This window comes from Scyliorhinus canicula, chromosome 21, assembly GCF_902713615.1.
Source record: "Scyliorhinus canicula chromosome 21, sScyCan1.1, whole genome shotgun sequence".
In the NCBI taxonomy this organism is placed as follows: domain Eukaryota; kingdom Metazoa; phylum Chordata; class Chondrichthyes; order Carcharhiniformes; family Scyliorhinidae; genus Scyliorhinus; species Scyliorhinus canicula.
Genome location: NC_052166.1, coordinates 61,560,267 through 61,576,275, shown reverse-complemented (window position 1 = coordinate 61,576,275; position 16,009 = coordinate 61,560,267). Strand labels below are relative to the sequence as shown.

Below are 16,009 nucleotides of genomic sequence, written 5' to 3'. Positions count from 1 at the left end.
TGGACATCACCGATGACGTTTTCCTACTTCTGCAGAGAATCATGGACTGCTGAGAGAAGGCACAGAAAACCTCGGCTGCAGCCCCTGTCACGCCAGTGCAAAGAAGAACATGCACAGAAGAAGGTGGCACAGTGGTTAGCACTGCTGCCTCACAGCGCCAGGTTCGATTCCCCGCTGGCTCACAGCCTGTGTGGAGTTTGCACTTTCTCCCCCTGTCTGCGTGGGTCTCCGCCGGGCGCTCCCGTTTCCTCCCACAGTCCAAAGATGTGCAGGTTAGGTGGATTGGCCATGATAAATTGCCCCTTAGTGTCCAAAAGGTTGGGTAGCAATATGGTGGGGTATGGGCCTGGGTAGAGTGCTCTTTCAGTGGGTCGATGAAGACACGATGGGCCAAACGGCCTCCTTCTGCATTGTAGGGATTCTACGATAAGAGATCGAAGCGGGATTTGGCCATTCGGCCCCTCAAGGTTGCAGTCGAGACTGGTAAGCAACCCATGAGAAAGATTGCGGAGGCACAGAAAACCTTGTTTGTTTTCATTGACGGGGCGTGGGGGTTCCTCCGTGCCTGGGCGGGGGGGACGGGGGGGGGGGGGGGGGGGGGGGGGGGTTTGGGAAGAGGTGAGCTTATTTCTGACACAGATCATAAATGGCGCCCCAATCTTCATGGGAGGTTCACAAAGAGCCTGGAGAGAAAAGCCGGCTGTGCATCCGGACAGTTACACATTAATTATTTTCACTGAAATTGACGCTCTGACAAAGATTCCGCCCGATTTATTTGCCAGTGACACCCACATCACAGGAACAAAGAAAAATAATGAGACCCGGATGCAGATGGGCTGGCTAATGAAGATATGGCCTCTTGTTATTAAATGGCTTCCTGTTTACATGGTGTACATCAGTGGTGGTCAACCTGTGACCACATCTGGCCCATCTCTATTCCGAGTTCAGCCCATGAGACAATTTGGTAACCGTTGCCCACAAACAGGGTTGACACATTCTGTTGATTTGTATCCGTGGAGTTTTTTACCTACCGGTATGACTGAAGTGATTAGCACATAAAGCAATGGAAAGTGAAGTGAGGTGTGTGCTGATTGCTCACAACATTGACTGTGAGAGCCGTGCACTCCCTCTGTGTCTTTTGATTTTACCATTTGAAGTGGATGACAGTTCTATTAATACATGAATTATTAAGCATTTTCTATAACCCGTTGTGAAATATTCAGCGTTTATTAAATGCATTTACTCTTATTCATGGGAGTCACGGTTAGTGAACAAGCCCAAGTTCAATCGTGAGGCTCACCAGCCTTGGTTGCCCATCACCTGTGTACAACTTCCCCAGCCCCGTCCCAAACTGCCTTGTGCAGAGGTTTACCGTACCGCTGCTGTGCGATCCACTTCATTGCGACTGCTGAGAATGAAACAGGCTTCTGCATCATCCATCCTGTGGAAGGGAGGTACATAGGTTAGCTTCCCGGTTACCGTGTGAGCCTGCAGTAGGCCCCTGAAACAATCCGCCAAGGTTCACACTCCTGAACCATAGTTATTGGGCATTACTGCCACAGCAGTAGCCACACCAGCAACAGCTGCACTTCCTTCCCCCTACAGCAAGCTTCAGTAACGTGGCAATCAGCTTTAATAGGCATAATCGATGAGGACAGTAATGACTTCATGGCTGCAGTTTACTGGTTTCAGGTTTCAAAATGGCCCCGGCCTCAGCTGCCAAGTGCGGACCTGCTCCACCAACCTCACATCTGTTTAGTGTAAAAGCTGAAGCCCACCAAGACAATCAGACAGATTTGCACATATGGGAAGCGCGATGACAGCACCGGAGACCCAGGACCAATTTCAGCCTCGGGGGACTTCACTAGAGGCTGCGCCGTGGAAGGTCACTAGCTTGGCTCTTTGAAAGAGAGGGTTGTCCTATAATGAGAGGCTGAGTAAACTGGGTCGATACTCTCTGCAGTTCAAAAGAATGGGAGATGGGCTGGATTTCTCCCACTGATGGGATTCCCTTTTCCTGCGGGTTTCCCGGAGGTGTGGGATGGCTCCAATGGGAAATCCCATTGACAAGTGGTGGGAAGAGAGAATCCCGCTGCTGGTGAACGGCGTGCTGCCGAGCAACACGCGCCTGGGAGAACTGGAGAATCACGCCCCATGTGTCTCTGAACTATAATGGGTTAATAGAATTGCTGTGGTATTGAGTGATGTCGACCATGATGTTACATTGACACCGACATGTTCGAGACACTCAGGAGAGAGGATGGAACAGTCTGTGCTCAGAGAGACATAACTGCTGTGTAGTCTATCTTCTACGTAGGCTGGGATTTCCTTGCCCCACCATGGCAAATATTCCCACAGCGGATGCAGTGAGCCATCCAAATCTGCATTGGCCCAGCGTAGGCCCCCCTCTGCACAGTGGACCCTCCCAGGATCTCCGGCACTCCTCCAATTCTGGCCTCTTGTGCCGCCCTGATTTTCATCATTCCCCCATTGGCAATTGTTTAGATCCTCAACCCTGGAGTTCTCTCCCTGATCTTCACCGCCTCTCTCTCCTCCATTGAGATATTCCTCAAAACGTACCTCTCTGACCAAACTTTCAGTCAGCTGTCTATTTAGCCTTGTGGGACTTAATGTTGGGGATTTTCCGCTCCCGCTTTTGGGGGAAGGGTGGGGATCGGCAGAGGGAGCAGAAAATCCGGTAAAAGGCCCGAAATGCGATTTAAGCCAGCGAGGTTTCCTGTTGCGGTTGCTCCGCCCCCATCTGTTACGTAATGGGAATCCCGCGTCTAACATCATGATCGGCACTACATTGATTTTGCATCTAATTATCAGGCCTCTGTGCTTCCCACCCCTCTCCCAGCCACCCCCCCCCCCCCCCCCCCGCTCCCCCACATCCATTACATAATCCGTTCACGTCAGTGTGAAGGCAAACTGATGTAACGCACGAGAGATGTACTTGGTGAGCAGAACCTTCCTGAGGTGTGGGGGGGGGGGGGATGTAAACAGAGTCATACCCAAGCACTGGCACTGCCCCCTGACATGGCACCTGGACATTACCCCCCTGGCACTGCGCACTGGCACAGTTCCCTAGGCATTGCCCAGGCCAGTGCCGGGGGCAATGTCAGGGAAGCAGTGCTGGGAACCCCTGGGGAGTGGTTGCCATGTGGGGGAAGGGGGCTGTTCGGCAGGACTGGTGTTCGGGGGGAGGAGGGGGGCTTCTATTTTTGTTTTTTTGTATCAGGGCTCCTGTGAAGCACCTTGGAATGGACGGGGCGCTATATAAATTAAATCAGTTGTACACAGTGACCGCGAGCTGGCTGATTTTCTGCTCCTGGTACGCACAAGCGGATTGCTGTATTACTTTGGCCGAGACTGGATCCCTCTGCAAAGAGCAAGGATTGAATCTGTTTAACTCGGCGACTGTCAGTTTGGATTGGTTAATGTGCTGGGGCGGCCTAAGCACTGTGAAATCACCAAGTTACTGATCGCTAAAGATTGCGTAGGGCTCTCTATCTCTCTGTCTGCTTCAAATACAAAAACCGGACCACATCGATATGGAAAACAAGGCTCACTTGGCTCGCATGAGATCCTGGTCTTTCAGAGCCGACCCCTGCAGATAAATGACCCTCTGAGACCAGAGGGGGATCTGTAGCACTCTGCGCACCTGAAGATCCATCTCTGTTGGGCAGAGGATGACAACATAGTAATCCTGCAAAGCGGAGGAGATTAAGCAGCGGGTTATTCGGTTGATAAGATTAAAAGTAAAGGATATGCACAAATTAACGATGTACTCAGGACAGGCACGACATGATTTTAAATTAGAACAACCTCCGACCCGTACAAATATGAATATCAAAAGATGTTAGCCCTATTTGCCGAGATGGTTGCTCACTGCAGCCTCAGGGGCAGATTGTCTTAATTGAAGCCATCAAATTTGGAAGAGGATTAAAAATGTTTTGAACAAGGTCCAGGCCAAACGTTGCAATCTTGTTCTCAGCTCCAGGCAGTGACCTAAACAATTACAAAGTTAATTATTTTTTAAAAAATTCAGAGAACCCAATTTTTTTTTTTTCAAATTAAGGGGCAATTTAGCGTGGCCAATCCTGCACGTCGTTTTTGGGTTGTGGGGGTGAGACCCAGGCAGACATGGGGAGAATGGGCAAACTCCACACGGACAGTGACCCCGGGCCGGGATCGAACTCGGGTCCTCGCTGCCGTGAGACTGCAGTGCTAACCACTGCGCCACCCTGCAAGTTAACTATTTTAACAGCTGAAGGTACATTGAGGAGCAACTACTGTGCACTTAAAGGCATTTTCCACTCCTATGGGTGCTGACCTACATTTAGGTCCTTGATTCTAAAATTCACAGCCTTGTCTCCAATCGCTCCGCGGTCTTGTCCCTCCCTATCTCTGTACTCGAGCCCCCACTACCATCTGCTAACGCTTCATTCTTCCAATTCTGATCTCTGGCACATACCCAATCTCCAACGTGCTACCGTTGGGGGCTGTGCCTCCCAGTGCCTGGGCTCTAAGCTCTAAGAAATTCCCTCCCTCCGTGCCTCTCCCTCTCTTTCTCTTCCTGCATGATATCCTTAAAAAAACAACCTCTCTGATCAAGGTTTTGGTCGCCCCCCCCAATTCTAATACACTGCATTTTATATACTCAGGCAGTGGCTCCACCAGTTTGAAAGTTGGGGGTGGGGGCATCTCCACTCAACCAGGTGACCCAGGGCCAGAGGCAGCGTATCAGTCGATGGCCTGATAATTAACTGGAGGCCGGACTTCTACCCCCCTCCGGGAGGGGTAAAGGTTCCACCTCTGAGAGCTGCCAGCAAATCAAATAGATGGCAGTAATAGGGGCTGCTTAGCACAGGGCTAAATCGCTGGCTTTGAAGGCAGACCAAGCAGGCCAGCAGCACGGTTCGATTCCCGTAACAGCCTCCCCGAACAGGCGCCGGAATGTGACGACTAGGGGCTTTTCACAGTAACTTCATTTGAAGCCTACTCGTGACAATAAGCGATTTTCATTTCATTTTCAGTCACAATCCCAGCAATACCACCTCTGGGATTACAGCTAGTCCCCAACACCAAAGTGGTAGCGGCTGGATACAGAAATAGATTGGAGATTTTGCCAGGTCTCATTGCTGTGCGGCGGGATGGAGGGAGGGGAGAAGAGGTGCGGATGGGGAGGAGGGATGGGGGTGGGGAGGAGGGGTGGGGTGGAGAGGAGGAGAATTAACCTTGGAGAGGTTGTCCTTTTAGTATAGAGTGCCCGATCAGGTGGGTTTCCCAATTCCCTCCAGCCACCTGGCAAGGAAGCTGCCAGTTTTTCACCGGTTGCTTCACCATGTGGCCTGGGCAACACCCGCTGCCCCCTGCCACCTCGTCCCCCCACCCAAACCCCTCCACCACCACGGATTAGGAAGTAATGGCAGTGGGAAGAAGCCCTTGAGCCATTAGATGGCAATGTGATGACTGCAGAGCAGCAGGATGCCCGTGCTTCCCCCCACAGCCGTGGGTAGGATGGATACAGGGGCATTGCAAACCCACCCAACTTTACACTCCTCCCACCTGCCAGCTCTCCCAGTGTGGTTATCATAACTATCAGCAGTACAAGGGTTCAAGGATTAATGTAGTACCATGAATAGCCACTAGAGGGAGCTGCAGATACTACTATATAACGCAGTGATGCTGGACCTTAGCAGAGGAGGATGTAGGAGATGGCTAGTGAAGGTCATAAAAGCAGTTAGTATGAGTAATAACACTAAGTGTATAGTTTATACCAATGAGTGAGATGAGCAGTAGGTGAGTGTAGTTAGGTATTACTGTATTCTAAAAGGATTAAGTGTCAAAACACAGTTTAGTAGTGTAAATAAAATCATAGCTCTGTTTAAGTAAAAACTATTCTATGGTCTTTGTGGAACACTGCGCAATCCATCCTGAATAAGGAACATAAAGAACATCACACCCAGGGGGTGCAGAATTCAATCCAAATACCTCCCCGTAAACCTTGCTCTCAAACGTTTGATAGCCGCTGATGTGAAAAATGAAATGAAATGAAAATCGCTTATTGTCACGAGTAGGCTTCAAATGTAGTTACTGTGAAAAGCCCCTAGTCGCCACATTCCGGCGCCTGTTTGGGGAGGCTGGTATGGGAATTGAACCGCGCTGCTGGCCTGCCTTGGTCTGTTTTAAAAGCCAGCGATTTAGCCCAGTGTGCTAAACCAGCCCCTGTGTGATGTGTCATTGGGATGTTTTACTATGTCCCAAGGAGCCATGACAATGCAGGATATCGACGTTGGGTGCCAGAACGCATCACCTGCCTGGCACGGTGAGTGCCAACCAACTGAACGAGGACGTGGGGTAACATTAGTCTCGGCACAAGGCAGGAGAAAGCTGAAACTAATCCAAGCAGATCCATCGGCCCAGAGGAGACCAGGATGGGCTGCGCCTTATTCCTACCCTATTATGGCGATCGGAGTTTGTTTTCTGTGACAGCAGAAGTTCTGATTCACTCCCTCTCCGGTTAAACGTGGAGCCTCACCCTCAGTTTTATTTTCAAAGGTCACAGGATTACAATGACTGTGATAATCTGAACAAACACTTGCTTGTTTTCTGGGCTGTTTGTTGACAGGTTTCGTACTTTGGGGGAAAATAAGCTTTACATTTTTCCCTCCCTGCCCCCGCACCCTGGCGTATCAAACTGTGCTCAAATCTATATATCTTCTGAAAAGAAAATTGACATGATCACACGGGTGGAAAACATATCTCAATGTCAATTTCTCACTTCGGAGATCTATTACTGAAAGAGAGCAGTGACAGTGGGAATGCTCACTTTAGGAACTTGCCAGATTTCACTGCGGGGCGATAATCAGAAGGGATTTTGCAACATCTCAAACAGAGTGTCTGGGAGTGATTAACAGGCCGTGAACCATTCAAAAGGCTCAGATGCTTTGGGCCGTTTATCCAAAACTAGGGATTAATTTGCAGCCTAGCTGGTGTTCACAGGGTCCCTCGGTGATGGGACAAGTGAATCATCCTGTACTGCTCTTCACCAGACTCTTATAAAGCGCGCGGAACATGTACACATGTTCTGGTCTTGCCCGAAGTTGGAGAGATTTTGGGATTCGTTTTCTGGCACCATGTTACCGATCCAGCCTGTGGGTTTGGAGCCGTGCCCCCTGGGGGCCATATTCAGAGTGTCGGACCTGCCGGAGGGGCAAACGGGAGCGGGGGCAGATGTTTTAGCCTTCGCCTGGTTGATCGCTCGCGGGCGGGATCTGTTGGGGTGGAGGCCAGCTTCTCCACCCTGTGCCTCAGCGTGCATGAGGGTTCTAATGGAGTTCTTACATCTTGAGAAGGTGAAATTTACCCTAAGGGGGGCAAATAGGGGTTTCCACAAGGGATGGGCTTTGTTTATTTTGCATTTCGGAGAGCTAGTTACCGTCGACTGTTGGGATGGGCAGGCGTTAGTGCAGGGTTTATTGTATTTGGGGATAGGATGCTTTTGCATTAATTTGAAAAATGTTAAAATGCTAAAAATTTGAATAACAATAATTTTTTTAAAAGGAAGGCACCTCGGAACAGAGGAGCACATGCCGTAGATTCACTCATCTGTAGAGTGGGATCTTCCAGCCCCGTCCCCGGCAGCGGAGTCGGACTACCATTGGCTGCCATTGGGATGTTCCAGTCTTGCCGAGATCTTTGCGTGGCTTGCATCCTCCCCCAGAGGGGAATCTGCCCTGGAAGGTCGCCAGAGGCGGGATTGGAAAGTCCCGCTGGCAGGAGGAGTCAGGAAATTCAGCCCCTGTTCTTTGTCATTCGTTATTAATAAAAAGGCACCCCAACGGCAAATTCACGTCTGGCGCCGGGGCGGAGAATTCAATTTTGCACATGGAATCGGGACCGGCGTTGGTTCCCCGATTCTCCGGACCTTGAAAAGTGGCGTACCCGGAGAGTGTGCCGCATGGCGTATCCCCTACCTGTGTCCATTGCTGGAGGCCCGCTTCGCCATTCTCCGCCCCAGACTGGCCAAAGTCCCAACGGTATGTGTCTAATATGGTCCAACCGGTTGGGATACAAGCATGGCAGCTGTAGACTCAGCCCGCGGCTGCCCTGCTTGGGGGGTGGGCTGATCGGAGGGCAGGGGGCCCTCATACGGGACTGGGCTATTTTTGGGCGGGCAGTCCAGGGTGGGCAGTCCGGGTCGGGCGCACGGCCAATCGAGGGTACTATCTGGGAGTTCCAGCTCCGCGATCTGAGTCCGCCATGGAGCACGGCGCGGCCGACGGAGGCCATCGTCATGCGCATGCACGACCTCTGACCCGGAAGTGCGGGTTCCCGTATCTGCAGCAAAAGCTGCAAGCTTTCCAACGGGTCACTCCTCTCCCCTGCAGGCCTGTCAATATGTGGCCCTTTCACGCCAGTTTTTCTGCGTGCGACAGCGTGGGGACATCGTCCCTAAAGCAGAGAATCCAGCCCACTGTTTAATGAAGATAGAAATTACTCCCTTTGATTTTATCATTCAAGCAATTAATCCCTGTATCCAATTCCTCCTATTTCAATGATGACATTAAGCCACCGTTCTCATACCCTGCTAAGTAACAGTGACAGAAATTCAATACAAGAACATTAAACATTTGTATGATTATGTTACATTCCACGACCTTTGTTCCGCACAGAGTATTAGTCGATGGTTGTAATTAAGGAAGAGTGAAAGCTCAAATTGTACTATAATCCCGGTCACGTGCCGACTTCACTTCCAGCAGTCCTGTGACCGAGTGCAATGAAAGGCCAAGCGGGGTACACAGAAAGGCGCGATTGATTGTTACCTGAAGCCTGGGGTGAGCGTAGAATTCATTGAGGAAGTCCATCAGCAGGTCGATTTTCAACGAGCTGACACACAGCACGACGTGTTTCTCGGTTTGGGCTCTGTGTCGGCTGTAATTACCACCAGATTTCTGTCTCTCCATCCACAGGTAGACAAGCTCTTCAAACTGGAGGATAGAAGACGGCGGTGAGTTTCACTGGCACAGACAGAAAGGGAAATTGGCACAGTCTGTAAGCTGGGGCAACATGCTGCCTTGTCCCTTCAAATACTCCCATCTGGTTACTGGTTTCAATAGAATTTGAAATAACCCTGGCTTGTATAATACAAAATGAGAGAATGGCAACTGAGAGGGAAGGTAATTGTAAAACCTTGAAATCAGACTTTGGCGCAGTTTCATTCACGGCCGGGTGACGGTGGAAAGGGAACATGCAGTGTCCACGGGCACTCTCACGGCATTCCGTGCCCAGTGGGCACCGAAGGGGTTGAATTGCTTTATCCACCCCTCTTTTCACATTTACGATTTGATGTTGCTAAGTTTCCGTTCTTCTTTGTTATTTTTGGGCACGGCCCCTACCAGGAGCGGCCCCTTTTAAGTTATCCCTCCGTTTGTTTCCTTTAATAATATTGAGTTGATTAGACCCTAAAATACAACATGGATAACCAATTGCCCCAACCAATAGGATCCGGGCAGGTTATAACACGTGGGCTACACTGCCCGCAATGCACTGCCAAGTGGGGTGGTTGAGTCAGATACGTGAGTGACCTTTAAGACTTATCTAGATAGACACATCTAGATAGACACAGAAGGGGCTGTTTAGCACACTGGGCTAAATCGCTGGCTTTGAAAGCAGACCAAGCAGGCCAGCAGCACGGTTCGATTCCCGTAACAGCCTCCCCGAACAGGCGCCGGAATGTGGCGACTAGGGGCTTTTCACAGTAACTTCATTTGAAGCCTACTCGTGACAATAAGCGATTTTAATTTTCACATGAACAGACGGTGTATAAAAGGATACAGGTGGTTGGTCTAGATAGGACACGGGGTCGGCGCAGGCTTGGAGGGCCGAAGGGCCTATTCCTGTGCTGTATTGTTCTTTGGTCTTTGTACACCTGACTCTTAGCCGTCCTCTGAAATGGTCCAACAAGCCACTCAGCTGGATTGCACCGCGAGAGAAGAATTCGCTCACAATGGCAAAACACGTCTGCAAGAGTGAGACCAATTTCAAACTCAAGGGAGGCGAAAATTTACATTTCTTTTCACATCACTACTTGCCTGCTGCTCGTCTGTCTAATTTACATATTTAAAAAAAGGTAAGAGTGGGTCTGAGCAATCTCAGTGTCAGCGCCAATTAGCTCCAGCTTCCTTGTTCTGCAGCCTTACCTTTCCTTCCTTCAAGCCTCTCTCATAATCTATTTCAGTCAGGTTTCAAAGTTTTGCATATTCATTTTCGGGATTTGAGTGGTATTTTCGGGATTAGGGTCTGTGTGATTGGGACCGAGCTGGCTGGTTATTGTTACATAAAGATATAACCGTGAGTTGAGTGTGGTGAAAATCATTTGCTAATAACTTGTGCCTTGAAGGTTTTAATATATCGAAATTTAAAAACGAATTAGCATTTTCAATGAAAGAAAGATCCATTCCACTCATTTTTCAAAAATACACAGTAGTTCGGCAAAGGGGATAACGAATTCTATAATAATAATACTGCGATGCATTGGATTCCTGTGGTCTTACAGTAGACTCTTCTGTCATGTTCCACGGTAACAGCCAAGATTCTGGGTGGGATTACCTGGCCGATCCCACTCCGTGGCAGAGGGTGCAAATAACTGGAAACCCCGTTGACAGCAATGGGACTGGAAGATTCCATGGTCAACTAATGGCGGGTTCAATTCCGGCTCTGGGTCACTGTGCGGGTGGAGTTTGCACATTCCCACCCCATCCCCGCACAGCACTTCGTGGGGTTGGGGTGGGAGTTGACCCTGGCCAACATATTGATGCAACATTAACTAAAAGATATACATGAAGAGGATTGATAGAAATGCACCCATATGTTGGCTGGTTTGTGCTGAATTAAAGCCTGTGTAGGAGCAGGTAGACCCCAATATTAGGCCGTAACTCTCATTTCAATGAAATTAAATCAGGGGGCTGTAGGCCCTTGCTGGGCATGCCCCGGCCACTCACCAGTGCCGAGGATTCCAATATTGGGCCGCTCTTCTGCTGTCATGACCCTCGGGTGGGTCTGTGGGGTCGGAAGTGATGAGGAGACGGGCTGTGGACAGGGGCCAGCAGAGTGGGGGGCTGGCAGTAGCTTTCGGCATTTCACTCGAGTCAGGTTGAGTCCTTCCAGCTTCACATCCAGCTACGCTTTTTTTTTTTGTTGAGAATTTGGTGGTGACCTCCCCGCCAGGGTGATTGGTTCAACCGCATTTCGACCATGCTTTCCTGAACACAACTATTCCACTGCTTCATGCCCCCCCGGCCTATCGCCAGCTTTGGACAAGGACTCTGGATGCTTCTCGTCTACCTTTACCAAAATACAGGTGTCGTCTTTCCAACATGTATTGACAGTGCACATGCTTACCGAACGCACTGGATGGTTAAGTGCTCACTTTTCTCCTAAGGAAGAGAGTGCCGTGGTAACAAATTGCTACGCCAGTTTCCAGATGTAGCAGCGGAGGCAATGGTGCAGTGGCATTGCCACTGGGCTGGTAATCCAGAGACTGAGGGTAATGCTCTGGGACCCAGTGCGAAGAATGTAGGAATTTCAGACTCACATGCCAGTGGTTAGCACTGCTGCCTCACGGCGCTGAGGTCCCAGGTTCAATTCCGGCTCTGGGTCACTGTGCGGGTGGAGTTTGCACATTCTTCCTGTGTTTGCGTAGGTTTCGCCCCCACAACCCAAAGATGTGCAGGGTAGGTAAATTAGCCACACTAAATTGCCCCTTAATCAATTGGAAACTATACAATTTTTTAAATAAAAAAAAAATACTGTATCATATGCATTTGGTGCAGTAAGGGTTAAACGCCTGGAATAGTGTGTGCATGACTGCAGTAGCGTTTTTTAAAATCCTGGTTTGCAAGGCAGCTAAGCTTTTTGGGAGCCAGAGGTACAATTAAAGCACAGTAAAAGTTTGGGCTAATGGGTTTTTCCTTATATTAAGAGGGTTCCCTGCAGAGTAGTTAATTGGAGACATTGCTTTCAGTTTAGTAAGATGATGTAGTTCATGGGAGGAACCAGGAGTTGAAGCAGTCAGGTGTTAAGGTTCAGTTTTACTTTGCAGCTGGAAGGCAAGATGAGAGGTTTCTGAAGAAATACAGCCAGAGATTCTGCATGGTTCTGACAGGGTTCAGGTCTATCTTTTCAAACAGTCTCAAAAGACATCTCTGTACTATAAATATTCCTGAGTGCTAACTGTTTTAAAAAGTAGATTGAGAGGTGAGATGATTCTGCTATTTGAGTGGGAATAAAGATAACAGTTAAGGGTTATTGTGTCACTGTATTCATTAGCATTATTTAAGGGGTATTTGTAAGCAATTTTCTTGTATGATGTTAAAGATATTTTAATACTGTGTTGGTAATAAAGTTTGTTTTAATATACCATATCTCTATTTTCTGTGAAATTATAATAATCTTTATTATTGTCACAAGTAGACTTCACTGTAATGAAGTTACTGTGAAAAGCCCCTAGTCGCCACACTCCGTTTGGGTACACGGTGGGAGAATTCAGAATGTCCAAATTACCAAACAGCACGTCTTTCGGAACTTGTGCAGGAAACCGGAGCGCCCGGAGGAAACCCACCCAGACATGGGGAGAACGTGCAGACTCCACACAGACAGTAACCCAGGCCAGGAATCGAACCTGGGACCCTGGCGCTGTCAAGCAACAGTGCTAACCATGTTGCCTTTCCACACAGTCTTACACAATTAAAATAAAATATTGGGGTTTCTGTCCGCTATCCTAGACACTGTTGGTCTGGGACTGTAAGACCATGTTCAAATTCCACTACGACAGATGGTGCAATTTGAATTCAATAAAACATCTGGAGTTAAAAGGCTAATGATGACCAAGAAACCATTGTCAATTTGCTAAAAACCCATCTGGGTTCACTAACATCCTTTAGGAGAGGGTTTTTGTGAAAATCGAATGTGACTCCAGATCGACTTTTAACTGCCCTCTGAAATTGCCTGTTAAGCCGCTCAGTGCAAGGGGCAATTAGGGATGGGCAATGAATTCTGACTCAGCCAGTGACGTCCAGATCCCACAAATGTATTTTAACAAAGCAGCACATTGGCGCTGTTTTATCTGGCTTGGCCGCATGGTACTGGGTGCGGATCTAGATGGGGTTTCTTTAGGACTTGCCTGCTACCCCAAGAATGCTACCAGAGGTTGTTATTTGTAAAAAAAAAACAATCCTTGTTGTCAGGTGCATCTTTGAACTGCGTTGGAAACCTGAACAGAGATAAAATATAACAAAAGCTGGAGGTCATTATACACCCCAACCGACTGACTTTGCATCGAAGGGCAAGGTGGTGAACAACTTGAAATACACTGACCCAGCCAGAGTTTACCATCACCCCCCCAGTTTGTGTCACATGCCTCCCCAAGGCTAGTTATCGGATTGCATTCACCGAGTCCTGGCAGCAGGGCTGCTTCTCCATTCTCTCCGTCGTGGAATGGTTTGTAACTCGGGTCAGATCATTTGTCTTACGGGAAACGCTTGTACAGATAAAAACCAGCAAATGAATAAACAGCAAGCTTAGAAATGGCCTGTCTGATAACATACCTGGAGAGGCAGCACCACTAAAGCGACACAGATCATGATGACAACAAGGAGCTGCGAAGGCCAAATCTGTGGAGTCACATCGCCAAACCCAACTGTCGAGAAGGTGACAATGCAGAAGTAGAGAGACTTGAAAAGGGTGAGCTTGTCTCCTGCTCGCTCCAAGTGCTGAATTCCACATGTTCTGTAACGTTGATAGGAACAGTTAAAGGTTAGAATTTTAACAATACCGTATTGTCAACCTCAAAACATTTGAGTCCATTTTAAAGTTTTCTGTACTTTTTTCCACAACTCCAATTCTCTGGGGGCGATTCTCCGAGCCCCGGGCCGGAGAATCGCCGCAACCGCACCACGACGCCCTGATGCTGGCGCGCGATTTTCCGAGGTGCGGAGAATCGGCGTCGGCGCGTTTAGTGCGGCGCCAAACGCGGGCCGCTGGAATCGGTGTGCCGCTGATTCTCTGGCTCGGATAGGCCAAGCAGCCGCGCCGATACGATAGAGTCCACCCGGCGCCATTCACCCCTGGTCGCTGCCGGCGGGAACTCTGCGGGAACAGTCAGGGGCGGCCTGTGGGGTGGGTGGGGGGGCTCCTTCACTGGGGGGGGGGCGACCTCAGATGGGGTCTGGCCCACAATTGGGGCCCACCGATCGGCAGGCCGGCCTGCCAGCCCCCCCCCCCCCCCCTCCCCGGGGTTACCTTCTGGCGAGGCCAGCCCCTGAATACTGGCCCCATGTTGGTCGGGGCCGGCACGCTAAAGAAGTCTCCCGCGCATGCGCGGGTTGACGCGGCGTCCATTTGGCACCTCGAAAGGAGGCTGGAGCAGTGTGAACTGCTCCAGCGCCGTGCTGTGCCCCCTGTGGGGGCCAGAATTGGTCATACCCGGGCCCAGTTCGTGCCGTCATGAAACGCGATGGCGTTCACGACGGCACGAACACTTAGGCTGCATATCGGAGAATCACCCCCTCTATTTCGGAAAATATTTTTCCACAAAGGCCAGTACTCATTATGAAACAGAAATTCATTTGTTTTTACTCCACCTTTTCAGTAAGCAGTTGTACAGAAGCCTGACCTGCTGCCCGACATCACCCTACTGGTCATGTGCAAGGTTAGGTAGGGAGATCTGATGGCCCCTTTGACATTGCTTCATTACATACAATCCTCCAAACCTTTCCAGACCCAGAACCAACACTTGGACTTTCCTGAGGCATTTAGACCAACACCACTCAGAAGTTCTGAAGCAAAGTCAGATTCAATTTGAAACGTTTTCCTTTTGCAGATGCTGACAGTATTTCCAGAATGTTCTGCTTATATTTCAAATTTCCGGCATCCGCAGTAATTTGTTTTGATTTGAATGGCTTGCTGGACAATTGCAGAGTGGATGTGGAGTCACACACAGGCCAGGCCAGGTGAGGATGCCTTTTCTAAAGACCATGGTGGACATTTATGACCATCCAGCGTCACCATTACGGAGACTGGCTGTGTGTTTCCAAACTTGACTCATTAGATTCTCAGCTACCATGCTGGGATTTGAACTCAAGCATCTGGATCATTGGTCCAGACCCCTAGTCCGTGAACACTATGCTACCATACAGTGTGTAGATATCGGTAGAGTCAGAGAGCATGATCTAACTCCCAAACAACAGTCCCGTTTTGGGCACCTGCAGTGGCGAGATACCCTGTTATCAAACGAACATAGAACATACAGTGTAGAACGAGGCCATTCGTCCCGTTGAGTCTGCACCGACCCACTTAAGCCCTCACTTCCACCCTATCCCCATAACCCAATAACCCCTCCTAACCTTTTTGGACACTAAGGGTAATTTAGCATGGCCAATCCACCTAACCTGCAAGTTTTTGGGCTGTGGGAGGAAACCCACGCAGACATGGGGAGAATGTGCAGACTCTGCACAGACAGTGACCCAGCGGGGAATCGAACCTGGGACCCTAGCACTGTGAAGCCACTCTTGTGCTACGAGACTCCTTTTTTTTTTGGCCTTAGTTGTGAACGCCCCACCGAGGCCACACTTACCTCGTGGCTCACGTAAATATGTAAAACTGGATATCACCCTCACGCAGCGAGATCCAGATCATGATGTCTCACGAGATCTTGTGGAATCTCACGAGGCGTTCTGAGCATCGCAAATCTCGCGAGAGGCCTCTTGTGAGATTTAATAGGCTCGTCGCGGTACCGCATTGGCCATTTGATCGCGCCCATAGAGTCAAAGGGCATAATCTTACTAGAAACCTTTCTCCTTACCAAAGGGGCCAATAACCGGGGGGGCATAGATTTAAGGTAAGGGCAAGAGATCTGGAGCAGATTTAAGAGTAAACTTTTTCACCCAGATGGTGGTGGGAATCTGAAACTCGCTGCCTAAAAGTGTGGTAGAGGCAGGAACCC

At 49.4% G+C, this 16,009-nt stretch overlaps 1 protein-coding gene across 9 annotated transcripts in view; it reads right to left on the bottom strand.

Moving 5' to 3' along the window:
* The window catches only part of si:dkey-21e5.1 (potassium channel subfamily T member 1), a 401,511-nt gene that overhangs the window by 101,139 nt on the left and 284,363 nt on the right, over positions 1 to 16,009 (bottom strand). For all 9 annotated transcript variants that reach the window (XR_005458485.1, XM_038781761.1, XM_038781755.1 and 6 more), the window contains 4 exons: positions 13,614 to 13,794; positions 8,832 to 8,996; positions 3,573 to 3,709; positions 1,378 to 1,441 (listed from right to left, as the gene is read on the bottom strand). Coding sequence is in view for 8 of the 9 variants with exons in the window: in XM_038781761.1 (XP_038637689.1) it covers positions 1,378 to 1,441; positions 3,573 to 3,709; positions 8,832 to 8,996; positions 13,614 to 13,794 (547 nt within the window). In the remaining variant the exon portion in view is untranslated. The remainder of the gene's footprint in view (positions 1 to 1,377; positions 1,442 to 3,572; positions 3,710 to 8,831; positions 8,997 to 13,613; positions 13,795 to 16,009) is intronic.